The sequence below is a fragment of the Triturus cristatus genome, chromosome 2_1, assembly GCF_964204655.1.
Source record: "Triturus cristatus chromosome 2_1, aTriCri1.1, whole genome shotgun sequence".
Classification (NCBI taxonomy): domain Eukaryota; kingdom Metazoa; phylum Chordata; class Amphibia; order Caudata; family Salamandridae; genus Triturus; species Triturus cristatus.
In genome coordinates this window covers 506,686,141-506,713,265 of record NC_140581.1, presented here as the reverse complement: position 1 = coordinate 506,713,265, position 27,125 = coordinate 506,686,141, and the positions used below count along the sequence as shown (strand labels likewise).

At 43.4% G+C, this 27,125-nt stretch overlaps 1 protein-coding gene across 1 annotated transcript in view; it reads right to left on the bottom strand.

Moving 5' to 3' along the window:
• The window catches only part of FAM151B (family with sequence similarity 151 member B), a 520,233-nt gene that overhangs the window by 326,710 nt on the left and 166,398 nt on the right, over window positions 1-27,125 (bottom strand). Inside the window, exon 3 of the mRNA XM_085632400.1 lies at window positions 1,015-1,180. Coding sequence (XP_085488526.1) covers window positions 1,015-1,180 — 166 coding nt within the window. The remainder of the gene's footprint in view (window positions 1-1,014; window positions 1,181-27,125) is intronic.

Sequence of the window (27,125 nt, the reverse complement as noted above, 5' to 3'; positions counted from 1 at the left end):
ATTACACATGTGCTTGGACGTCCTATTTCCAAAAGAATTTTCGAAAGCACTGGCAATCGGCAGGAAATGCTTGTCAATGTCCATCCAGCCTTGACCCACTTTAAACTGGTAGCGCAGCTTCCGTACTCAGGTTGAGCGTGAACTGGCGGTGTTCCCGGACTGTGGCCACGGAAGAATAGTGGTGGATCACGCATCAGAGATGGAAACTCTAGCTGGCAATGATGGCATAGGCATCCCACCTGGAAGCTATTCTTCCCATGTGATTACAGAAACTTTGCGACCTTGCCCGCGTGGGAGGACGTTGTCGCACCAATAACATAGTGCCAGTGAGGCTGAAATACGCATGAGAGTCTACCTGGAGGGATGCCTCACTGCCTTGCTGTAGAAAGGGAGCTTCGACCCCATGCCCGATGGCTGCCTTCCTGGTGATGAATGATCATGTATCTTCAGGGAGCAGCAGGTGGTTCCAGCCTATACTGATGGTAGAACATAGAGTGCAGCCCCAGATCACTGTTTCCAAAACTCTTTATGTAGCGGTTGTGCAGGTCTGTTCATGCAGTTAACAACACGATGAGCATGCTTTAAAGCCAGGTCTGTATGGTCCCAGCTAAAAAATCTGAAGAATGAGATAGAGAATAAACAACAGCCCCTCCCCCCCCTTAAAAAAAAAAAACAACCAGAACAATAAGGGCCCCAAGAAAAGACGATCAAGTTCAAATTCAAATTTCAAAAGCTCTGCACTAAGCAGCTGCAGAAGGAGTTACAGTTCTCACAAGCTGACGTGGGATGAAGCCAGGATGTAAAGGTAGATGTTTTAACTGTTATAGAAGCAGTTTTGCTCCAAGTCACAAGTCACCCACACGGCTGATAACGAGGAGGCAACATAGGTGCAACACTGTTAATATAGTCAGAAAGTGCGCTGTAAGTCAAACTGTACGACTCTCATGTCTTAACTGTAACAAGGTTAAATGATGGCCATTAAAGTGAGAAGAGTGCGACGCTATTCAAAATTACCTCTTAAAGTCCAGCTTGATCCCTTTACTGGTTTGCAGAATGTCATTGAGCCACTCGTGTAATGTGATGTCACTGTCAGTCTGAGGAGGATGCGCCATGATTGGCTCCTCATTCCCGGATCCCCGCCCTCGAAGCAGGACGTCTGCTTCGATCATGTGAGCTGTACCTGTTGGATTAAAGAGCACAACAGAAACCTTAACAACCCAGAAGTAGACATTAGAATTACTTACTGCAAGTGAGAGGCAGGGAAGAAATCTATTGGCACTCTTTGATTCTTTTATTTACTCAAAATAGTAGCGAGTAAAACGCAGAGTCTCGGAGAAATACCTGAAATGTTAGATATGTAATATATTTATGTAGTATTTCTATTCCATCGGTTTATGTAAAGCAGGCGCATCAACATTAAGTCACAATCCAAACGTTAGTAAATGGCGTAAAAGTTTTCAAAACTGATTTATTCCCACGCGTTTGAGCCCCTTCATTTTCACACACTCATCCGGCCCTCCGAACATTATCTGAATGGCTCTATATAAAATTACAATGAGCGCACAGCATCCAAGTGCTTATGAGGTGAGGAAATCGCCCACATAGTAGAGGATGTGCCTCCTGAGATGCAAGCATGTAGGGAAATAATCTAAACTTATAAGTGGGAATATTCAGAAATGAACGGCACACCCGCCACACTCTACGAGAGATGCTGAAATACTTGTAACCGACCCGCTTCAGCACTTCTCAGACAGGCCGTTTAACAGGCCACTCCCTGAGCGTCCGCAGCAGGGCAGCTACAGAGATGTTTGAGGCATGGGCAAAGTGGGCAACTGGCCAGGATCCCTCCCTACCGTTGAAGGAGTGCCCTGGTAAAGTATTGGGAAATTCCAAATACCTGCCATAGTAACGATGCCCATAAAAAACCTTCTGTTTCCAGCACTGGATGCTTAACAGAAACTTAGGGCCACATTTATTAAGGGTTTGTGTCAAAGAAGCACACACTCTTGCAAGAGTATTCGGCAGGGGGCGACAACTCATTTCATGGCTCTATAAAACCCTAATTTCCATGATTTTAGGGGACCTGCCGACTTTACAAAATAGGTAGCTAATAGAGAGCCAGCTTAGTGCTAAGAAATGGGGTAAGGTACTTGCGCATATAAATACTATCACTAAAAATACCAGATTTCGGTACATACAACTTAAGTATGACCATCAGAGCTACCATCCACAGCACAGACTGATCTTCATGAAGCATCTTTGTCGTCCAAGGTGCACAATTGTAGATCAGTGACGGCTGCTAGGGAACAGTAGTGGTGGTGAGGGGTTAGAAGGAAAAAAAAAAGTTGACTTACCTGCCGGCCGGCGCCTCTCCTCCGTCCTTCCTCTGTTCCTGACTCTCGGCAGCACACAGGCTCCCAGAGTCACCTAAGCCAATCACAACACTGCTGTTAGCAGCATGACAGCAGCGCTGTGATTGGTCTGAGCAGCATGTTTTAACACTCATACAGTGCCTGGGACTGTTCTCCAACCAGCTGACCAACACAGCCAGGTGGAGAAATGCTAAGTGAGCATTTATGGTGCACCAGGAACTCCTTCTCCCTCAAACGACAGACAAGCCCCGACCGCCCCACCCTAACCTGACTCCGGAACTAAAAATAAAATTATAATAATGTTGTGTTATTATCATTTTAATTTTCCTTCTGCACTGCTCAGAGAACAGTGGGGTGAATCTTCTCCACGTTAGCGGGGGAGTCACCGCTGCTGTAGATGCAGATTTTGCCCATATGGTTTTGAGTTGCCCCATCATAGCTAGCTTCTGGCGGGAGGTCACGAGCGAGCTGGAGAGGACACTGAATAGGAGGGAGTTGCACAGGGTAGCGATTTGCCTTTTGGGTTCGTATGCTACAGAAAAGTCGAAAAAGCAGGTAAAAAATTCTTCATTGCTGCTCCATATGGAATTCGGCATAACAGGCAGTAAGTAGTAAGGCTACAATTTCAAACGGTATGTGCATATGTCTTACTTTAATAATATGTTCTAGTCCACTAAGCACCTAACAAGTCACTCTTACCATGTTGTTCTTGATATGGGAGAAGCCCGGGACAAGGGCGCAGCCGTCTGCGGCCGTCAGAGGCCGGAAGAGGCCAGGCTGGGCCAGTCCCTTGATATTTTTCAGTAGGGTGGAGGACATAAAACCACTACAAGTGAGCTTCATTGAACTCATATACTTGATAAGTTGTTTAGTGATTTATTGCTACAACAAAAGTGTGACTACAGTGTGGTGGCATATTTCTCTGTGTTATAGTAATTGTTTTACTTTATCTTTAGCAGCTATATGGCCAAATCCATTGTTAATTCCAAAGGGGGGGCTGGGACTTTGGACGCTTATCTTAAACGGGCAGAAACAGCTGTGGCCAAGGAGATAGAACTTGTAGAGAGGAGGCTATCACTTGATCCATCTGGTCACAATCTGATTCATATATCAACAATAGACTCAACGGGAAGAATTCAGGCTCCCACTGAACCTTTACAAAGTCCAATTATACTACCCAATGATGCTTTAACTTCGGTGTCACACACAATAAACATTTCTTGTCCATCTGTTCCTAGCCCCCCACCTTCCCCTCCTAACACACGTACTAGGCAGGCACAGGTTGAGCACGACACTAGAGTTAAAGATCTGCAGGGGAAGCGGAAGGCAAACAGTGCTGCAAATGGTAGTAAGCCAAATGCTAAACAAGCCAGGAAAAATAATTCTACACTTGGCCTGGGTTGTCAAATAGAAAGTCAAATGACTCAGGTTAACCACCCCAAGATTTATGAAGGGGGTAACACAACAACATCTGTATCAGATAACCCTATGGAGGGCAACAAACTGTCGGAATTCTTGGGGAAGCTGGAGGAGCGCCTTAAGGCACTTATTAATCCCATGATGGAAAAACTTGATTCAATTGACTATAGACTAAAAGCCCTAGAAAGACATGTATTAAACCAACAGGGACCCATGATTGGGATTAAACCGATAGAAGTATGTCCTGCTAGTGCCCTTACACATATACCAACAACCACTAGTTTGGCTGCTGGTGTGTATGAATATAGAGAACCCGCAGCCGCCCAGACGACACATTTACCTAACATCTTAACTACAGCCATTGGTGATAAGCTTAGACGTGTAGGCCTTAGCGATAGTTTACACCGCACAGACCATATTCCCCTAAAAGAAACAAAACTCCATCTTCCTCCTGAGGCGTGCCCATATTCCATTATTTTGGCTAACGTCCCTAAAACATTGGATGGTAAAGAGGAACATTGGCCTACTCTCAAAAATAAAGTACTCCACTATTTGAACACCAGAACAGTGTTAGGTGAACATCTTTTTAACAATTTTAAGATGGTAAGAAGGGTGGACTGGGTGGGCGAGACTAAGAAGGGTATGGAGGGAGATTGTGTTGTTGTGAATTTTGCCTCCCCTCAATTGGTAGACCATATCCTGAGACAGGCAGGATCACTGAGGATACATCAAGATCGCATCAACATATTGCCATTGGGGTACTTCTATCCACCCAGTACAATTGCCGCCACAAGAAGGAGAGACCACGCTCCTCGGGTTGACCCTTATATTAGATTTACACCAGTAAGCAATAGATTTGAGGTTTTGAGTACATTAGACATCAACGATTGACTCGTACATGGACTAGATCAGGACCCACGAGATACTAATATGGCTAACCTCTCCAGAGCGATTCTCGCTTCTGGAAAGGGTCCACATGGAAAAATTCCCCCAGTATTAATAGATATAGCCCAGACAAGTGGACTAATAAACATCAATAGTCCTGTGCAAGAGGTTTTTCAACTAGGGGATAAAGCAAGCAGAGACCTACAAGATGTCGAATTACATGGTACTCATAACAGGGATGACAGTACTGTCTTCTCATCATTAGTCTCCTGGAATGTGGCAGGGCTCAGAAACAAAGTAGTGTCATCAGATTGGTCAAAGTTTCTTGATAGTAAGGATATTATATTATTTCAGGAAACATGGTCGAATGTTTTAGATTACAGACCAGGTTACCTTAGTTTTTACGTTCCTGCCACTCCTAGCCTCCATGGAAGAGCTAAGGGGGGGACTTTTAACATGGGTCAAACAAGATAGTAGGTATAACTTAATTCAATTGGACTAAACAAGTAATGATATATTACTAATTCAAGTGAAGTGTCCTGGAATAAAGGACCTTTTTGTCTTTAACGTTTATGCCAGAGGGTTGCCAGGGGACAAGTCCTCAAATACTGTGGAGGAACTAGATGTACTCCTCGACATATATTGCAAAAAAGGTAATATCATAGTAGCTGGTGATTTTAACTGCTGCTTTGAACCTCTAGGCACTAATTATATCGATCTCACCTCAGAAGAAGATTGTACATGGAATATTCCCCAGCTGACACTTCTGCCCATTAAAAAATGGACTGAGGCTGCACTTCAGTTAAAGGTTCTTTGTGTCGGACAAGGGCTACGTGCAATAAATGGCAGATCAGTTTCTGACAAACATGGGGCTTTCACGTTTAATAACGGATTACGAAAAAGCCGCATTGATTATATACTTACTAATAAAGAATATTGTCCCAGTATCAAGGATATGGTAGTAGTGGAAAGGGTCGAAAGTGATCACGACCCCTTACTTCTATCATTCAAACTATTCAAGTCCAATTGCCTAGAGGTTCCTCCTGTGAAGGTTGATATTGTCCAATCAAATGATACAAGGCGTATCAAATGGGCAAATTGTTTAAGGAATGAGGGACAGATTTTAACTATCAGGAATTTAACCATCATGGCGACAAATGCTCTACGAAATTGTAGCACTCAAGAGGAGGTCATGGCAAATGTAAATATAATCCACACACATTTTTTTAATCAACTTAGGGTTTTTTTTACGAAACAGACTCATGTTAAATCCAATAGGCCATCTAGAAAGGAGGATCAATGGTATGGGAAATCATGCAGGACTGCATACCAGGCCCTGTCGGAGGCAGTAAAAACAAAAGACAGAGATCGTGTCAAGAGTGCCCGTGTGGCTTATAAAAAAGCCCAGTATGATGCTAAACGTGCCTGGGATCAAGATTATTGGAGGGACCTTCACTCTGCTAGTAAAGAACGATCAATGTGTACCTTCTGGGATATGGTTAAGTGGGGTAGGGGGATAAAAAGGGAAGAACCAATAAACTATGTCCCGCGTAACCTCTGGGTTTCGCACTACGCATCCCAGTTTACATCTATCGAAGTTGCTGAGGGGACAAGTAAAGATTTAATCTCCCCTATTAAGGATATAATTCCCCTAAAGTTTGAGTTAATTGAGGTGCGAAAGGCACTGAATTCCATCCCCAGAGGCAGAGCACCAGGCCTGGACTCGGTTCCAGCTGATTTGTTTATGCATCATAAGGATCTCTGGGCACCTTACATTCAATGTCTAGCCAATGGCATTGCTAATGGCTCACCCATACCAAATACCTGGAAGGGCGCACAGATCATACCGGTCTATAAAAAGGGAGAGCGCTAAGATCCGGGAAATTATAGGCCTATAAGCTTGATAGACTGCATTCAGAAGGTGGTCGCAAGGCTTGTCCTACAGAAAATCCAAGGGTGGATTGAGGAGGAGGAAGTGCTGTCTCCACTTCAGGCAGGTTTTTGCAGTCATACAAGTACCATAGATCAAGTTTTTAGGTTTTTGTTAATATATTGGCGGGTGGTTCTGTTGGGGGAGAGTATGCTATTTGCGGCTTTTGTTGATCTTAAATCAGCTTTTGATTTGGTTCCTCAAGCTAAAATGTGGGCAGTTTTTAAAGATCAAGGTATGCCAACAGACATCTTATCCTTTTTAATGAAACTTCATGAGGATAATTTTGCCCAAGTTAGATGGAACCAATCAGACAGTGTCACAGATAAATTTCCAATTGCCAGGGTAGTACGCCAAGGGTGCGTACTAGCCCCGACCCTTTTCTCCTTATACATCAACAGAGTGATTAACTATTTTAAGCAAACCCCTACCGACACTCCAAAGTTGGATGGCAAGTTGATTCCTCTGTTGATGTTTGCAGATGATACCTTATTAATCTCAAAGACTCAACAGGGCCTACAAAAAGCTATTGATGTGTTTGAGGTTTTCTGCAAAGATCATGGGCTTATTGTAAATGTAAGCAAGACGAAGTTTATGGTTTTACATAAGTCCAAACATGTAAGAGGGAATGTGCAAATGAATGGGGTCAAACTAGAGCAGACTAAGGTCTTCTCATACCTGGGTAAAATCCTTGCATCAAAGTTAGAATGGAAACCGCACACTACCCAGCTGATTATAAAGCATGCTCAGCTAACTGGTGCACTAATTAAAGAACTCCATTCCTCACATACCAGACCTATGATACCAGCACTAAAAATATACGACGTAAAGATAGGATCGGCAATTCTTTAGGGGCAGAATTGTGGTGTTTTAGTAACCTCACCCCGATGACTAGGGCCCAAAATAAGCTTTTAGGCATAATCACAGGCCTCCCTGCATCTACTCCGTTGATTCCCCTCTTTTACGACCTAGGTGTCCAACGTCTAGAGGACACTGCCCGATATAGACCAGTGGCTTACTGGAGGCGACTCTGCGTTACCCCAGAACTCTCGCAGTATGCTCGGGCTTTTCTGGACGTTAGAGGAGCTGATAAGGCGCAAAAGATTTCATGGATGCGGGAGGTCAAGGTACTTTATTCTGCTATGGGCCCAGCCAGTTTATGGGATGATCCAACAGCAAATATTTTTCCCTCTAGAAAAATGTAAAAAGATTTATACTGGCGTGTGGTTTCAGCAAAAAGATTTGGTTCATCCATTGGCCCGTCATTAACTGCGGATTTTATGGAACTCAAAGACAGGCCCCTGTTTGAAAGCTATTGGGACTGTATTACAGTTGTGGAGGACAGAAAGAGATACCACCAATTCAGGGTGGGCACACTTCCCATTAGTTCCTTCGTTGCCAAATGGAAAGAAGGCCTTAACCCTGGTTGTCCCTTCTGTCCAACACAACAGGAAAGTATTACGCACATTTTATTTATCTGTCCGAAGTACAAAATTCCCAGGCGGGTTTGGCTTAAACCTATTTGTCTTCAATTGGGCTTCCAGACAGGTGTTGAGGCCTTGCGGTGTCTCAAAACGAATACTTCTCAACCTATGATTATTGCTGTCGCAAAATTTCTCCACTGGATCCGTGCACATAAATCACGTCTTATATGAATATCTCAGTCATTTTTCGTAAAAACCCTTTTTATATCATAAAGTTTTTAAACATTTTATATGACTTTTAACAATGAGATGTGAATCTATAACTGTAGTTACTATGCACGTTACACTTTATATTCTATGATGGAATCAAATTCCCTTTTCTCTTTTTTAAAAATTGTTATATATTTTAATGTCGTCTTTTATGATTGAAAATCGAAATAAAGACTTGAAATTGAATTGATATGGAAGTAGCAAGCTAGTTAGATACTGGATTCCACCTAAAATGTTGCAAGTAAAGCAAAAACGAGAACCAAAAGATCAAAAAGAAATGGCTTTATCAATGCTTGTAGAAGCCTTCTTTTTGTACTATTGGGCTGTTGGACAAAAGGCAGCATGAGCTTTTGGCTGTTTTCGCGTGGCCCCATTTATGAAGATTCAATTCAATATTGTTTGGCATTACAAGGGCTTCAATGACCCAAAAATGGGAAATAAATTTAAGGCTACTCCAAACAGGGAGGCCCGAAAATATATTTTGCCCAGCGCCCCACCAATTCTTAAGATGTTACTGGGCAACTGTACGTTCTTTTAATGAGACAACATTGATAGAGACGAAGAAGTGAAAGGGCATGGGGTCAGAGAGCCGTTTTACCTTTGTTAGCAGGTGTGATGCGCACAAGTAGAGTGTCCCTCGGTCTTCTTTTTATTTTTAACATCCACCCCACTTCCTTATCACCCTTTCCTTATTTTCACCAATGTTCTTTGACATTTTACCAGGTGGTGCAAATCATGTTCTATAAGAGGCATAGCACAGGTACTGAAGTGCAAAGCTTATTCTCGCACACCGAAGTAGTATAGTAGAGTAAAGCTTTACTAGCAAATTCAGAATACTGACTGCACAGTGCAAGGTCTACCTACACGTAGAAATATAACAGCACAAACAACAAATTGATAAGCTTCCATCACACACTAATAGGTACCTTGCAACAGCACCAGTGCAAACATCACTAACATACACAGATAAGCTACTGAAAAGGAGGCAACAGTGAAACCTTCATTCACAGATCGAATGGAAACAGCACAGGAAAATGAGTAATTACCAAATAAAGTACAGCATGGAGTAACAGGACAAGCATCATTCCTGCAAAATAATAAACTGATCATTGTTTAGCTCCCATCTTTCCCTCCTATAAGTCGTTTTTTACTTCTGACGCCAATGTCTTTGCAAGGACCATCCGTTGACGGGTGTTTTTTTCCAATCTAAACTCCTTGTGGCGGTCGTTCATTTGTACTACCAGGCCAAATCAGTGAGGAGAATTGGAGAAAAATAATCAACGATGCCCTTAAGCCCCTAGTAAAGGAGTAGTTTAAACAACATACCCTGAACGTGCTTCAAAGAAACACAAAATATATTCTGGATATTCTCAACTCTATATTGAGATTTGTATTTGATTTACAAATTTGCAAGCTTAAGATGGAGGTTGGTCAAAATGAAAGGAACTAAAAACAAAAACACTACTCAAGGTTAGACGCCGCCTATAAACTCTGGATTAGAGTCTAAATCCAACCACTTCCCTGAACACATCCAAAAAACACCCAAGTTGGGAAAAGATTTGTTGCAAATTTACAAATCGTGAAAGTTTTGCTAATTGTCCCAATAGTCTCCATTCGGCTCTGCAAAGATAAATTAGTACATAGAGCAACAGACTGGAAACACTGTTCTAGCGATGGAGCAACAAATTATTTCCTGTTTGTTATGCATTCTGAGGTTTATTTTGCTCTGTACATAATCATGGGGTTGGCATTTATTCAGTGCTTACAAATACATCTGCTTTCATTTCCTTCCTTCCCTGATTCATTCCCATTGTCAATTATTCCTTCATGTTTCACGCTCCTGCCTCTTTCTTTAAACGTGTTATTACAAATAACTTTTCACTATTTATCTGAACTCCCAGCCTATCTAATTTGCTAGTGCTCAAACCCTCTTACCAGCAGCCCTGTCCTACCAAATGTGAAGGAGGTGTAAGAGTGGGGAAATATTCGGATCCCATTAAGATTTGATTTAGCAGATAAAAAGGTTAAGAGTGGGAATTGCTGAACAAATATTTTCTACTTCGGAGATGTGGGTGTTAGGTGCTCCGTTACAGCAAGCTCGTATCACTCTGTCATGTTTATGTTATTTACCTTTTAATGCAAGGAAATAACCAGGCTACAATACTGTCTGATCTGAGCCTTTTACTGCACTAACTGGTCACAGGGAAGAAGCTTGCAAAGACATTCTTATATGCATATTGTTAGCTACTGGGACTTTGGTGACAGCAAACGATGCTGTTGTATGAAGAAGCAGCTAAGGTAGTAAATAAGCTTCAGCACCTGTAGAATGCTTTGTTGCATTTGCAGTTCACAACCGGTATGACATTTATTTTACTCTGCTGGTCCGCATCTGTGAGATTTGTGTTTATTTGAGGACCTTTAAGCATTGATTTTCAATAAGTATGTGGGTATTTCTTTGTTTTTTGTGAAGCCGTGCGGGGACTGTGTTCCTGCCAGTCATTTGGGACATCTGCAGAAGGCACTTTACCTTTGTATTTTGTGCAGGGTGCATGGTTATAGTAAATCTCCATCTTGGGGGAAAGAACAAGCGCAGCTCTATGTGATTCCATTAAATGCGGTCACAGCGTTTTGTATGAGTGGTGTTGCTAAGTGTCAATCCTTGGTTCACCACCATAAGTTCCAAGCTTTTTTTCACATGGAAGAAGTAGGAATGAAAGTTGAACTTGGTGATCGTGGGGTTGTATCGACCTCAGTATGCAGTACAAGTACGGAGTGTACAAGCAATACATGGGAAACCCGCCTCCTCCATAATTCCCAATAATGCCAGTTTGGGGGACAGGTCAATGGGAAGCTGGAGTACCGCTGATAAAAATGAGTGCTATTGCCAGTCAATGTGTCTGGATCCTGGATAATCCCAAACCGAAGATGTGATTATGATACATTAAACATTCTGGGAAAGAGATTCTGACCAATTTCAAGAGGTGCAAAATTGCAAAATATAGCCTGTGAATGTATTTGAATTTGATAAGCAGTAGCATGGCTGAAATAGGCGGCTCCTTAGCTGCCATTTCTTTCTCTTGCAACTCACTGTCATCCGCTAGGACCTAATCACAAGCCAGCCACACCTCTAAAAATCTATCTGGGAGTTACAACCAGGGTGCGGCATACCTGTGCGGATTTATATTCCCCCATGAGGCTAACTGTCAATTTTGCTTCCAATAGTCTGTATTCTGGGAAGTTAGTGAGTTCTGTTTTGTCTCCTTCCATTTCATATCAAATGCTTTGGTCAGCTATAGAAAATTCTTCATGCGAGTACACTCCCAAACATTTCCCACCCTGGAAAAGCTCACCAATCTCTTCACCTGTGCCAACCAGGTTCCACATCAATTGGAGATTCTTGTGACAATGATCAACAACAACCTTGGTGACTTGTAGAAGGGTTGAGAACACAACACCTCCACAGAGGAAAGAATGTAATTTGGTTTATGTTAGGTCTACTACTCCCATTCTGATTTTTGGGTCCTCCTGCCACCCGATCAGCCAGTCCTTTTTCACAGGCATTTGGGCTGCCTAATACTACAACTGTGCATCAGCCTTCGACTTTCCTTTTTCATACCATGATTAGACACATTTATCATACGCCACTCTGGATGTCTTGTGCAGCAAAAGCAAGGTTGTAAAGCATTCACAGAACTTCAGAAAAATCTGCAGGCAGATTTTAAAGGGGTAATTCTGCCGAATGTTCAGAAGTCATGAAAAAGTGATGATTTTAAATAAAGATACTCTTTTCACATTGTGATAGAGAGAGAATTCTAGCGCATGAGACAGCCATGAGTAGACAGCAAGAGAGGTGCCAAATTAAATTCCCATGCCCGCTGTGTGTCTCAGATGAAGTGCATCCTCGCGTATTTGAAGCCTTCATTTGATAGCCAATGGTTCTCTTCCAAAGAGAATTACAAATTTTTCTCTAGGAACCATCAAGACTGCGGCCCCTCCAAACATATTGAGAATAGAATATCCATAAGCCTCTGGCCTGTTCACCCCAGGTAGCTTGCACATTCAGGAGCAAGTCGTCTGCATCTAAGAAAGCAGTCTTCCCAGTCGTTCCCCCAGTTAAGACCCTGCTCTAAATCATCTAACCTGATCCAAGACGAGAGAGTCTTTATGGCCAATGCAAACAGTAATGGGGAAAGATTGCAACCCCTGCTGCCTAACCCACTGTAAAGTGAATAGGGGTGCTAGCACTTTACATGTGTGCAGGTCAGTGTAAAGAAGCGTGACATATGACAGGAACCTCAGTCCTAGATTCATCCGCTCAAGGACTCGAAAAATGTAAGCAAAGCTTAGCCAGTACAATGCCTTTTCAAAGACTACCAGTATACTGCCTGAAGGCCAAGATATATAGGATGCATGTGCAGTTGCTAAGTGTACCCGCTGCAGGTTGTGGCTGTTTGCTCTTGATGGTATGAAGCCGTTATGGTTGGGCTGACCAAGGCTGGTGATTACCCCTATCAAGCGATTTGCCAAAGCTTTAGCAAACATTTTTCTCTCAACATTGATCAGGAGAAATGAGACAGTAGGATCAACAATTATCTAATGGGTGGCCAGGTTTAGGGATTACTGTTATGGTAGCCACGGAGAGGTCATCTGGGAGTATCCCACTGATCATCTTCAACTGCGGCATTATGACCAGACATGAACACTGTAAAGTTTGGTCGAAAGGCAGTTTGGAGCTGGAGTTTTCTTATTCTAGGATCGCTTACAGACAAATTTTAGCTGCGTTGTTGAAATGATCTATTGTGGACAATACCAATACTTACAGTTGGCTTTTTGGCCAGGCTATTGCTTACATTTGGTTGGTTTTCTTGTCATTCCAATTGTTTTGTTTCTTATTCAATGGCTTCTCTTCCACTTCTTGTGATTGCCCCTCCCCTGAAGTTTACCTTCTTTACCATCCTTTTGGCTATACAACTTCTACTGCTCACATTTAGGTAACTACTTTTTACGTTCTCTTTCAGAGCTCCATGGAAGTGCATGTGTTTTCTTGCTCTCCCTCATATGTTGCTTCCTCTCCAAATTCCCGATTTCCCTCTCTGCTCACCATGTTGCTCCCTCCTCTCTCTTCTCATCTCAACTGTTACTTTCCTTACCCCACCTAGCTTTTTTCCCCTCCTTTTTTCATATTTTTTCTTTTTAAAAATTATTTTTATTAAACATATACTGGAAGATGAGCAAATACATTCAAATGTTCAAATATATAATGACACGTAACATTGTTTCAGGGTCAGTACACCATTATTATTTCAATCTAAATCTGGTAAGTTGCCACCTAGTTAGGGCTGATCCAATTAGACAGTCTGTTTAGCCTTGTGTCTTCTTCATTCACAAGCTGGGCCTGTGCTCCCTGACTCACATACTACTGATTCCTCGCCCATATTCCTGTATTTCTCCCAGGGGGAACCATATTTTGTCACATTTTTGCTTGCAACCCCTGCTGACATATAAACCTTTTCCGCTTGGTGACACCAATCAAGATCGGTCTCCCACTCCGCCACAGTTGGGGGGATGTGTGACCCCCCTCTACGCGCTATGTTGCGTTTTGCTACTCCGGTGACCAGGGCAAGCCAGATTCTTGTGTGCCTAGACCAGTCTTCCTCCCATTTAATCAGCAGTAAGAGACCCTTGGCATCTAGAGGTACCTCTTCTGCCGTGACCCTTGCCATTGTTGCCACCATCCTCTGCCGCAAGCGGCTGATTACTGGGCATTCCCACATAATATGGAAAAAGGATCCCTCCATCTGGCAGCCTCATACGCAGTGTGATGAGTGTACTTTGGCCCATCTGTACAACAGTGTGTGGGGGTAGTATGAACGGTGTAGGATTCTGAGTTGTATCAGTCGGAATCTTGACCTAATCGCTATTTCCCAAGGGCCCTGCCATGCCTCGATCACTCTCCGTCCTCAATATTGCCTAAATCATCCATCCAGGCCGCTCGTAGGGAGGTCAGGGGGTCTATATCCTTGTATATTAATTTTTTATATATTGTAGAGGACGCTTTGTCCGATATGGGGTCTGCTACTACTCGGTCTTCCAAGAAGGAATAGTCAGGGATGGTCTCTCCTCGTTTTATATGTCTATTTAGTGCGTGCACATGTTGCGCGTAGGGGAAGACCTGGGTAGGTGATAGTTGAAATTCATTTTTCAAGTCTGCAACGGAGTTTGGATCAGGGAGGGCGGACGTTGTCCACATCCTGAATTTCCTGGCCTCTTTAGCTGCGGGAGGAATGGTTTATAGATCGGCCAATGCATTTAGATCGGCGATGTCCGCAGGCCACGCCGTGATCGCAAGTCTACCAGTGGGGGAACATCCTCTGGTTAAAAAATTGCTACGCGGCATTAGACTGTCTGTTCCTCCAGAGCCCAGGAACTTGGTCCTTTGGGACGTGAATAAAGATTTATACATCTTGTCTTCATGGCCAAGTAACAGATAACTTTCCCGAAAAGAGTTGTCGGCCAAACTGCCCATTCTGTTACACCTGATCTCCTGTAGGAGGGTGTCGGATTTCAGGCCCTAGACATTACGGGAAGATCCTTTACTCTGGACAGAGTCACTTTTCATGTCGCTAGACAAACTAAATGTCATTCCCGAGTGAGTTTTTATCCGGACTTTCCAGAGGTGTCCAAGTTGTGCATTGGCAGGTGCGTCAATGCCTATGAGACTACGACGGCTGAGCTTCATCTCCGCGGGGAGAAGCAACTATTGCTTTCAGGAATCCTATCTGAGCAGTCTCATCATGACCATCGCAAGATCAGTGTGATGGATCATGCAAGAAGCGGGCATTAATACCAAGATCTTTGGTGCACACTCCGCTTAAGGGGCAATGGCCTCAACGGCGTTTGCTTTGAAAGCCCGCTTGGAGGATATTCTGAACGCAGCAGACCGGTCCTCGGATTCAACCTTCAAGAGGTTTTATTTCAAGTCAGTCTCCTCCATTGCGGCTCTGGTGGTGGAAAAGCTTTGAACTAGCATAATCCTCTCCTCTAGGTCCTGCCATAGAATGAAAATTGTCCTACCTATCGTAACAAAGTTTCAATTCTATTAAGGGCTTGGAGGTGAGGATTAGCCCACCCTGTGGTGTCTAAGCAGCAAGGTGGACCCGTGGAGTGGAGCCGACGCACCCTGCCGGCCTTGTGGCGAGCGCTGGGCGGGGCTGATCCGCGACTGGTGACCGCAACTGGTGACCCTACGATCCAAATTGAGGCACGACGGCTCGGAGCTGCTGCACCGGCGAGACTGGCCTGTTCCTGAGCTCACTGGCCATGCACACTTTAATCAAGGCCTACCCGACGCAGCGTAGATGGAGCCACAGTAAATGTTGGTGTGCCCCCATCCTGGTGCAACCGACGGGGCTGCCACGTATGCGCCCCAATCGCCACATGCACAGCATCCACTGCATCACTGCCGCACCCCAGGCACTCGGCGCGATCCGAGATTGGTGTCCCTCTCTCGCAACAGAGGGAAGTAGGTGGGAACTGACTCCCTGCGCATTGAGGAGGGCGCCATTAAAAACGGGGGAGACACAGAGGGAACATTACAGGCAAACAGCAGGAAAGGCTCAAAGATTACCCCTGTTTACTGACTCCAGCCTGAGATCCTCTGAGACCACCTCTGCCTGTTGGAAGCAGTGAGTTAGTTGGTACATAAGGCCAGCTGGACATATGCATGGGGAGTGGTTGAGGGAAGACCTTTACTCCGGCCTGCAAGAATGACCTAACAGAGGCATCTGTGCTGCCTTATGATCGTTGGAGACCGGGTTTCTGCACATCTACAAAGGATGCCCCTCCCTGAAACAATACTATGGCGCTGGCTACCTGAGAAACTGGACATTTGGGCGCTGCGCATAGAAAGTGGATCCCAAGGTCCACCTCCACTACAGGACTGAGTGCGGCTGTCCCGTGCTGCGGATTGTGACTTCAACGGTACTAATAGCCCGGTGCTGCTTCTGGACGACCAACCCCATTTGGTGCTACTTTTTCCTCCCCCTAAGCACTTTGGCAGAATAAAGCACATTATATACCCACTGCGGCTCGGGCAATATAACCTCCACTGAATTGCAGCTACTCCACCATAGGGCGGACAAAAGGCCACCTGTTGAACAACAGACCCAGGGGGAATCGAACATCATCTCGCAGACATCCTCTAAAAGTTGTGTCCCACAGACTAATGAGGAGTCCCCCCAGACAAGCTGGACTTAATCTTGCAGGAGACACGTGACTCACGTAAGTCTATTGAACAACAAATAGGCTCCTTGTCCATTGGTTTTACCCTTCTGAAGGCGGATCACTTGAAATTGGCTGATATAGTCACAAAAAAAAAACAATCGCTGACGGAACTACTACCACAACAGAAAGAGCATTCTGAGCATATAACCCAAATACAGAAACACAACTGAAGGTTCTCCTACACATTTTTTTTTTCTTCAAGAGTGCAATATTTAGGTTATGCAGCAACTAAAAGACCACCCTCGATCAGGTTCTGGTACTTTACAACTGCTGTTAGCCCTTCACACCATCACACCCATACTCCACTTACATCCTACATTCATCACTCCATCCCAAGTGAGAAAAGGCTATAATCCATATTTTACCCACACCATAGAAAATCACATCCACATTTGCCAGGCTGATTCCATGGCGGCAAACCATCTTGGAAACTGGTCTCTCAGCAATAACTAAGTGGTATCCCACAACTTTCTGAAATGAAATCGTAGCAAGACTGAGGTCCCACAGCACCTTGGGATTCAAACTAGTAACAGACACTGGAGAATCTTGCCCACAACTACCCTCTGAATGTTAAGCACCCCTGCTTCCTGACTAATCACAGACTTTGTGTACCCCCTTCTCCGCCAAACATGATTGAAGCAAAAGTACAAGATTGTGATAGGAGCCCTTCTACACTCACGTTCAGAATCAAACTGTATTGATTTAGTCCCCAATCTGGCGACAGTAGTTTTCAACAAAACATAAAGCAAATCAAGAAAAACAAGTACCAGTGGAAACTTATTAAAGTGCAGCTTAATAGCAGAATAATTACCCAAAAATTCTTTGAAAATCATTATAAAAATGTAAAAATAGATACAATGTCTCTTTCACTGAGCGTATTAGGATAGCGAAAATAGGATTCTATAGGTTTAGCATAATAAAGCCCTAGTTGAGTGTATGTAAAAGATGTATGCTTCAGAACCTGTATCCCAACATTACAGAGAGGACATATAAACTGTTCAAAAGAGATTCCACCTCAAGCCCCTACCACTGCTGCTAAAGGTAGCCTCTCAGCTCTCAATCAAAACGTAGATCTTCCAATGAAGTGTTCAGCAGCCATACTTGGATATGGTTGCATCTTCTCCAATCTTACCGTAATTAAAAGAGCATCATTACTTTTCAATGTAGGGCAGTGCAATGTATCCAATTTAAAAACTAATGGTGGGAATACATCTTTTTAGTGCAAGCATCAGGTGGCTGCATTTCCAAGTCATAAGGTATTTAAAGGAATTTACATTGTGGCTAAAGCGTGAAACAAATTATCTTTAAAAACACTTTGAAAGTTCTAGACAACATAGACAAATCCCTTGATTCACAGATCCCATGACGTCCAGTGCATGTTTTTCTGGGCCTACTCAATCAATTAACATCCCCCTGAAGTTCCTAAGAAGTCGGTAAATGGCTTTGGCTCTGGGGGAGGCCCAGCAGGCAGTTCTAGCACTCTGGGGCCAGGACAGAGTTCCAGATCACACCGCATGGCTCCATAGAATATGGTTTTTACTGAACACGGAAAAGCGAACACTATCCATAGAGCGTAATGTAGAAACATATCAGGAGATATGGCCCCCCCCCCTTTATTGTTCTCCTATCATCGGAGTTCAACAAGCTTACTTGTCAAAATATCTCAAACTGTTGCAATTGTCTCCTCCACGTAAGATGCTTTGGCTGTAGCCAACTGGTAGATGACTGCCAGGGGATTGGTCGAAGAGGGAGTGTCATTACCCTCGGGTTTCACTGCAGAAAGACTAAATGACGATGTACGCCATTTCTTGTAATGAGTGCATGGAGGGAGGGATTGGGTGAGAGTGGGTAAGGTTATGTTCTTGGAATACGGATCTCACTGTTATCCAAATACTGCCAGCCTCTGGCTTTTAGGCAACAGAGCTATGTATCCTCTTGTTTAAGTTTCTACTTAATTGTGGACATACATTATAAAAATAGAATTGATCCTAAAACACTTGAGATTTACACCATTAACAATTTTTCGTTTAAAATAAATCTCAAAGAGCCTGCTCTAAAATGCAAAAGATTAAATCCCCACCGCACTACTGCAGCACTTAGAATCCCGGCTTCTAAAGGTAAAGCTTAAACTCGTATGTTACGAGCAACATTAAGAAACCAGCTCAGTTTTCCCACCAATTTGTAGGTTTAAACCTGTTTTATTAGATTTCAACAAACAAACAATGTAGAACATTAACCTCATCTACATCCAGTGGCCAGTGAGGTAGAAGAAACAAATGGGAAGTGAGGCACAGAAAGGGGAGGGGGTGTAGTCAACTGCTAAAGTCTGCAGGGGGGCTGAGGTGGGAATAGTACTGTCCAAGAAGGGAGGAGGAAGGGGTTGCTCGACGCCGCCTGCTGTCAGTGGATGCACTTGGCTTCGAGTCCGGAGGTGAGCGAGTGTGTCAAGATCGCAGTCTCACCAGCTCATTCAGCTCCGTGGTCGGAGTGTGGGAGTCGAAGTTTCAGCAAAAATGCAGGGCAGGAGAGTTCCCTAAAATCTCGTGCTAAAAATCGTAGGCAGGGACCCCAGGTCTTGTCAAACTGTGGCAGTGTATTTTCCACGGCTGCCGTCAGCTTCTCCATGCCAAGCAGTTTGTAGTATTCTATAGTATTCCTTATCGTGCACCTGTGTCCTACGAAGAACGTAAGATTGATCTCCTAGATTATTTCGAAGACATCATGGAATTTAAAGTTAGGCGCATACAAGGTAAAATATATGTAGCTATCCAAGGTTTAAATATACTAGGGTGGTTTCGCCAAGGTTTGTTTGACATGATGTTATGTCCTGATGTAAAAGGACAGGTTTTAGCAACATGTGATTCCTCCCAGGTTGAAGAACTTTTGAACAATTCACAAGTCTTCTCTGGAGAACTTGGAAAAATCAAAGGTTTCAAACATAAGATTAAAGTGAAAGAAGGAACCTCACCCATAAAACACAAGTTAAGAAGCGTACCTTTCAGCATCAGAGAAGACCTCAAGAAAGAACTTTCTACATTGTGTAACAGAGGAGATATCGAACCTATTGAATCGTCGAACTGGTTGACCCCAGTGCAAAAAGAACAATGAACTTGGAATTTGCATAGACTTCCGCAGCCTAAATAAAGACATATGGGTAGACTCTCACCCTCTACCCAACATCACCGAAATGTTGGCAATGGTTGCAGGAGCAAAGTTCTTCAGCAAACTTGATCCTGCCTCTGCATATCATCAAGTTGAACTTGACAGAGATTCACGCCATCTCACTGCGTTCAACTCCCCATCTGGCATGTTCATATTCTGTCGTATACCATTTGATCTGGCTTCGGCAGCTTCGGTATTTCAGTGCCTCATGGTTAATCTTCTTAAAGGAATTAAGAATGCCGCCATCTTTCAAGATGAAGTTCTTATACATCCCATCGACGAATCTACACATGACAAAACTTTGTACCACGTTCTATCCATATTTCAAGAGCATGGTATTGTGCTCATACGTGACAAATGCAAGTTCTCTAAGAGCTCGGTAGAATACCTAGGTCACACAATTTCGAGTGCAGGTGTCACACCTAAACCAGGATTGGTCCAGGCCATTTTAGATGCATCTCCACCTATTGACAAAACGGGCGTCAAATCTTTCTTAGGATTAAGTGAGTTCTATTCTCGTTTCATCCCCGATTATGCCACGAAAGTACGCCCCATCTGCAATTTGTTAAAGCATGAAACTGTTTTTGCATAGGATGATGAATGTAGTAATGCTTTTGAATGGCTAAAAACACAAATCAGTAAGGTCAAGGCGCTGAAACCATTTGATCCAACAGTACATTGCACTTTAACTATAGAAGCCAGTTGTTATGGTTGTGGTGCAGTCCTAACCCAGCAGATAGGCACTCAGGAACACATACTAGGTTTCGCATCAAGAGTATGAAGAGACACAGAAACACACTACTCTGTCATAGAAAAAGAACTACTAGCATGTTGGTGGGCCATTGAAAAATTCACATGTTATCTATGGAGCAGGAAGTTCACCCTACAGACCGACCACAAACCTTTGGTAGCCATCTAAGGTAACACTAATTATTGCAATAGTACACCACACATAGCCAGACTTGCTTCCAAACTCCTCCAATTCCAATTTAATATTGTACACATCCCGGGCGGGAAGAACGTGCGTGCTGATGCTCTTTCACGCTTGCCTCCAGTTCCTAACATGTCCGAGGGTAGTGACAGACCCAATAGTCATGACGAACTTGAAGATTGTCTAGTGGCTGCTGTAGAATTGGAACACACCTGTTCCATATGTGAAAAGGATTGGAAATGTGCCATGCAAAATGCAAAATGATGTAACGCTGAAATGTGTCAAGAAATACATTGCTGAAGGTTGGCCTAAAGAGAAAAATGTAAATGTCGATGTCCAACCTTATGTAAAAATAAGCGAAGAATTGTCTGTAGAAGGTGACCTTATCTTCAAGCTAGAAAAAATTGTACCCCTTTGTGACTTCAGAAAAACCTTCTTGACAAAAGCAAATAAAGGTCATCTGGGTGCTACACTCACAAAATGCAGAGTACATGAATACTTCTGCTGGCCCCAAATGGACAGACATGGAATTTCGCCGTAGGTGACATGGAAGAAAAGGTGACTCCAAGTTGAGTGAGCCTGTTCGCATTGACAAAATATGTGGCAGTGCTGTTCTTGTCAATCAGCGCAACTGGTGGAACATGAACAAAATTGTTAAAGTCAATGACAAGGTATGCGATACACCATCTCAGTGTCCTGATGCGGTCACCATGCATCCCATGGGTCCCAGATGCAATGAACTTAATGTTGTTAATAAGCCCTTGTTTCCCCCAGGAGAAGTGGCAGAGATATTAGACTGCCTGCCAGGTTCAGGTAAACCCCCTCTCCTTTTTTTATTGTTTTTCCATCCCCCCCGGTTTTCCTCTCCCATTCGTCTTTTATTAAGGAAAAGAGATATGTAGTATTCTGTCCTAGCGCGCTTCTCGCACTTGAACATTCTATGCCTTGATGACTTGCGCTGCCCGTTGGCGCGTGACTAGCTCTGTGGTTTTTACAGTTGGTACTTGACAGTTGGAACTGGCGGCACCATGCTTGCATGCATGGCTGAGGGCTGTCTGTGGGTTTTCAGCGGTTGTACTAAATAAAGACAACTTACCTTCATGTCTAAATCCTGTCATCACTACACGGTTACCAAAGCTTATGCAGCCACTCCACCCAGGTTGGTATCTTGTCAGTCCCACATTTGGACAAAATTACCTGCTTGGCTGCACAAAGGGCTAGAGTAATGGCTCTCCCTTCCGCTGAGCGCAATGGGCAAGTCAGTACATTAGGGAGACCTAGCTAAACATAACTCGGGAACTTAGGTATGTCGGTCTCGTACATCTCATTAATATCTGCTAGAACATCAGTCCGATATCATTGTAATTTAGGGCAGTGCCAAAGAATATGGGTCAGTGTACCTGCGTGGCAGCAATGTTGCCAACACCCGTCATCTCCGTTGTGTTTCTATTTAGCAATTCTGACTGGGGAATAGTACCAGTAGAGCGTTAATTTAAGTAGGGTCTCATTCTCGGAGGAGCTATATGGGGATGTGCAGGCCCTGTGCAATATGTCGGACCATTCCTTAGGGGTAAGTAGCATTCGCACTCCAATTCCCATTGCCGCTGAGCCGGAGATTTAGTGGCAACCATGGGGGCGTTCAAAAATGCATAGATGTCTGAGAGGAGAACCTTGTTTGTGTGGCGGGTGAAGAGACACTTCTCAAAAAGCGTAAGGGGCTTACCGGCATTTGGGCGTATGTGAGGATGGGTCACCCAGTGTCTAATGGCAACATATTATCAGTGTTCTTTAGAAAGGATGCCATAATTGAACTGAACTTGCGAAAAATCTATTAGGACGTTGTGGTGAAAAAGATCTGGGCTTTTGACGAGGGAGGAACGTGGTTTCCTGCATAGGAGGTGGAAAGTCTGGATTACCTAAGATGGGTGTTTGTGGTGATATGTGGGTGGAAAGATTCTTTGTTAAATGAACTCTGTCCCAGGTCTTAATTGTTGTCCTACCTACTGGTTAGATATGGATCCCTGCTATCGCCTGGTCAATTAAGCACCAGTGCTTCTCAGTGCGGGGCCTATTCCATTCCAACAGATACCTGAGCTGAGCGTCTGATAGCACCAAACAAAGTGGGGGTGCCCAAACCTCCCTCCGCCACAGTGAGGTAGGCGTATTTCTGTGCATATATGCCCTCTTACCATCACATATGTAATTTTCAATCAGAAGTTGCAGCTTCCCAATGGTATGGAGGGGGACTGCAGGGGGAGGATATGCATTATATAAAGTATCTTTGGCAGAAGTGCCATCTTGATTGCTGCCAACCTACCCAGCCAAGATTTGGGCCCGCCTTTCCAAAATTGTAAATCAGATCATGCAGTTTACAGCGAAGTAGCATAGTTACGCTCCGCAGTCTTCTACAGTGTGGAGTGGATTTGCAGGCCTAGGTAGGATACCCATTGCGTTGCCCATGGAATCACTACGTTTTTTGTGCTAACGCCAGATGTTTATAAGTAGAACATTCTATTCCGTAGAACAAAGTTGGAATTTTGGCCAAGAAAATCTTTACCAAATGTTTTTTCCCAACAGATTTATAAATATATTTATCGCTCCATTTTGAATAAGGGCTTTCGAACAATTGCGTTCAATATGTGACTTTGTGTCTAGATTCTGGAAGAAAATTCTGCCAATATAAGGATAACTTTCCTCATGGATGAGATATTTCCCCCCCCAATTTCTAGAGGTATATCAAAGTTTCCTTTTTCAGAAAAAAACATAATTTCCTTTAATGTACATTGATTTAAAAAAAAAAAATGTTTCTCAGTAAATTTGTGTAGGGTATTTAAATTTCTTGGCAGGTCAATGGGAGTCAAATCCAATAAATGTAGGTAGTCGAAATAAAGATGTGAATGGCACCTAAAATTTCCCAGCTTTGGTGGAAAGTTATTGATAGAGTGAAAATAATTAGGTAAATCACTTAAATACACAGAGAATAGAAATGGAGCTAAAATACATCCCTGCTTTTATCCATTTTCAGTTCTAATCGGCTCACAGAGCCCACTGGCTCCCCCAAACAAGACTTTACACAAGGTTGATGTATACAGCACCACTACTAGTCCCAGAACAATTGTGTGTAAACCCATCCATGTTAGTGTTTCCCAAAGAAGGGGATGGTCTACCCAGTCAAAAGCTGTAGAAAATGCAATAAAAGCCAGCATAAATAGGTTGATTTTTCAGCTTTGTGTATTTGCCCAGAATTGTCTGAAGGACCACTATATTATCCACTGTAGATCTATTATTTCTAAAGCAGGATTGTTCACACTTTAGGATATTTTCCTTATTGGCGCAGTAAGAGAGATGATTATGGATACTAGTAGCAAAAATCTTACCTACCGAGTCCACTAGAGTGATCGGTCTGTAATTTTGGAGCTTATTTTTTTAGGACTTTTTTATGCAAAGGAATAATTATATTACCTATCCAGGATGCAGGTTTAATACAAGAGCAATAACTGTATGCAAATAGGGGTTTTAGGATGTTTCCCTAACCTTTCGCATTAGATTTCATTACCTTAAGGATTTTATCCGTTCCCGATGCCCCAGAATACCTTGCAGCAGATATACATTTTTCAATCTGTAGAGCCAAGGGAGCAAAATAATGTGATATAGACAGTTTCTCTACTAATCCTAATATACCTGTTAATTTGACTTGGGACCGGTAGTCCTTGTATAATTGACCCAAATATAGCACCCATTCTTCCTGGGGAATAGCAATAGCTGAGGGTTCGGATCTCGATTGGCACAGAATTGCTCAAAATTGCCAGAATGTCCTTGAAATAATTCCTCTGCCGCCTTAGATAGATCGTTTCATAGGCAATCTGCCTGCAATGGTACATGGTTTGTTCTTATTCTGCTTTGTTGCTTCTTCAATTGTATAATCTTGTGGCTTCCAATAGAACAGGGACATAAAAATTGCTTGCATATCAGTGAGATTAAATCCTCTAAATGCTACACTCCAAGGAATCAAAAGATCTTGTTACAATCATACATTTTTACTAGGCGTGGAGCACTGAGGCTATTATTTATGTCCAGTACTCCAATGTGGCAATAATAATATTGTCCACACATTGAATAATGCTGCTAAAGAACCTGGGCAACCAGTCCTCTATCTGGTTGATAGGAGTCTCACGTGCGACTCTCATTGACCCTGGTTCGATTAGTGGCTGTCGGGGGCACTAGGCCAAGCCACAGAAATATAAGTAAAATGTACCATTTTAGCCAAAGTTTGAGATTGGAAAAAGCTTTGTGGGTAAAAAAATGTTGTGGGATCCACGCGAGGGACACCACCCTGACTCCACTGGATGTCTAGTTTTGAGAAATATCTGAGGTTTGGTAGGATTCCCTGTGTGGCCGCCAAGTTCAGGTCCAAATACTGGAGATACCCCAATTAGCAATTTCTCCACATTGCATTTTGGGGCATTTTGTATCATAGACGCTAGGCCCAGCCACACAAGTGTGGTAACAATTTTATCAGGCCAAGTGGAGGAAAACAGGGTGGTAGGAATTTTATGGATCCCTAAGGTTTCCAGAGGTTTATGTCACAGAAATGCAAGGAAAATGCACAATTTTAGTCAGAGTTTGAGATCTGCAGGGCACTGTGTGTAAGAAAATGTGTTTGCATCTACACAAGGCACACCATCTTGAACTATCACAGGTGTTTACTTTTCAGAAATGCCTGGCTTTGGTAGGTTTCCCCGGGTGGCAGCTGACCCGAGCCTGAAAAGTACAGTCATTCAGCACAGAAATAGGACGATATTGGGATGTAGCCTAACTCTGCTACCTATATGCAAAGTATAAAAAAATGTTTTTTAAAACCATCCAAAATTTGGAGTGGAGATGGAAGCTAGGCTCAATGTGTGAATAGGTGGGTAGGCCAACCCACACTTTGTAGCAATAAAAACAACTCCCTGGTGCCTAGTGGGCTTTCTGTCCCACCCCAGTGGGGCAGATTGGAGTTAAAGATATCCAATATGTCCTTGTGGGGAGGGGGGAAGAAAGACTTTTGGGCATGGGAGAGCATTAGCAGCTCCCCACCCAAATACATTGCCTTGCAACACCTCCTATTTAACCCAACGGGACTGGGGGGCATAAAGACTGTTGGGGATTATTTGAGTGGGTGGGGTCTAGGCCCAATGCCTGTGAGGGCCACCACCACCCATTTGCGCACAAAAACTATTCCTGGTGTCTAGTGGGCTTTCTGGCCCCGCGGGTTCAGACTGAAGGTAACAATCTCCAATCTGCCCTTGAGGGGGGCAGAAAGACTTTTGGGCCCAGGGAAGCGGGGAGCATTACTCCACTGCAAGGGGGTAGCTCCCCTGCAAACAAATAGTCCTTGGTGTCTAGTGGGTGAATCCCAACTTGTGGATTGCCCTCCTGTGCCAATCCCCAAGCAGGGATCCACAAGGGAAAGGTGCCATGGAAAAGGGGAGATTCTTCTCTTTCCTCTTATACCTCTCCCGTCTGCATTAGTGTTCGGGGTGCTGAGATATCAGTGATGCAGTGAAAGTGAAATGAGCTGATCAGCTTATTTCACTTTCACTTTCTCTGAAATTACATCAGATCTTCATTTCGGAGTAAAAAAAACAGCCTAAGTTGCTGGGGTAGCTCTTCCTCAGCTACAGAGACTGAATAAAAAATTAGCTCGCATTCGCGCCAAGAAATTTCAATTCTATTAAGGACACGGAGGCGAGGATTATGCTTCTCTTTCTTTTATTTGCTACTCACAGCAGCCAATGAAAATCATTTTGTATGCAAATAAAACTACATTTCCCATGATGCTTGTCCATACATCACATCCTGTATTGCCCTATAAGAGCCACCGCACCCTGTTTCTGCTCCTCTTTCTTTGCTCGAACTTTGACAGTCAATAACATTAACACCACCAGTCCAAAATAAGGAACATGAGTCCCCACAATCATCCTCCAACGTGGAAGAAACCATAATCAAACTGGAAAGTTTATATCCTCCAAACCAGAAGTACTTCTGCTCCATCTTCTTTTTCAGAACCTGAAAGGAATGAGACAGGAAAAAACCCGTAAGTTCTGCTTATACAGAATATCAAGTACATGTGGGTGGGTAATTATTACCAATCATTGTAATAAAACCGGGGGGGATAATCCTCGCCTCCGTGTCCTTAATAGAATTGAAAATTCTTGGCGCGAATGCTAGCTAATTTTTTGTTCTATTACAGGACCGGAGGCTTCGGATTATGCTAGTTTAACGCTTATTAAAACATAACTACAACTATATCACCCACCAGCGTACAATAAACTGTTTAAATGTAGACTGAGAAAAAAACAGTTAGCAGAATTCAAGATGTCTGGAACAGTAGAAATCATCATACGATATTGAGATGCCATGGCACCACGAACAGAAGGTGCCCCAACTTTGGGTATGAATACCGA